The 571-nt window shown below is 38.5% G+C and overlaps 1 protein-coding gene across 1 annotated transcript in view; it reads left to right on the forward strand.

Moving 5' to 3' along the window:
• The window catches only part of PDHA1 (pyruvate dehydrogenase E1 subunit alpha 1), a 13606-nt gene that overhangs the window by 4393 nt on the left and 8642 nt on the right, over positions 1–571 (forward strand). The window contains exon 6 of the mRNA XM_077769406.1: positions 468–559. Coding sequence (XP_077625532.1) covers positions 468–559 — 92 coding nt within the window. The remainder of the gene's footprint in view (positions 1–467; positions 560–571) is intronic.

Here is a 571-nt window from a genome sequence, read left to right on the forward strand (position 1 = left end):
GCCCTTCAGAGAGAAGTTTAAAAATTAGTTTAAAAATGTGAGCTCCATAAAATCAGAATACTGTTGATCACTCAAGCATGCCAGTAGAATTCTAGCAGTCATAGAAAGTAAATTGAGTAGGAGCATTTCATTGTATGCAATTTAAATTTTAGGAATCTTTTTAATGTTTTCTTTGACTCTCGAACTGTTGGGTGTACCAGTGTAGGGGAAATTGGAAGATATTTGTAACTGGGGGGAAAAAAGTCCAGGGTATCATGCTAACATCTAAAGGATAAAGGTCAAAGACATGGGACTGGATTGGCATTCATGAAAGGATCCAGTGGAACACGTATTTGTATAGAAGGATGGGTGTTTATACATTTGAATTAGCCTGTGAGTCCTAGTGGTTGAACCTCTCAATAAATACTTGGGGTGCAATTTTGTTTTGTATATTTGGTTTTTGATGTGTATATGCTGGTTATTTCTAGGACGAAGAGGAGGCTGTGCTAAAGGAAAAGGTGGATCGATGCATATGTATGCCAAAAACTTCTACGGGGGCAATGGCATCGTTGGAGCTCAGGTGATCGGAGAT

The sequence above is a fragment of the Crocuta crocuta genome, unplaced genomic scaffold (genome assembly GCF_008692635.1).
Source record: "Crocuta crocuta isolate KB4526 unplaced genomic scaffold, BGI_CrCroc_1.0 scaffold312, whole genome shotgun sequence".
Taxonomy (NCBI): Eukaryota; Metazoa; Chordata; class Mammalia; order Carnivora; family Hyaenidae; genus Crocuta; species Crocuta crocuta.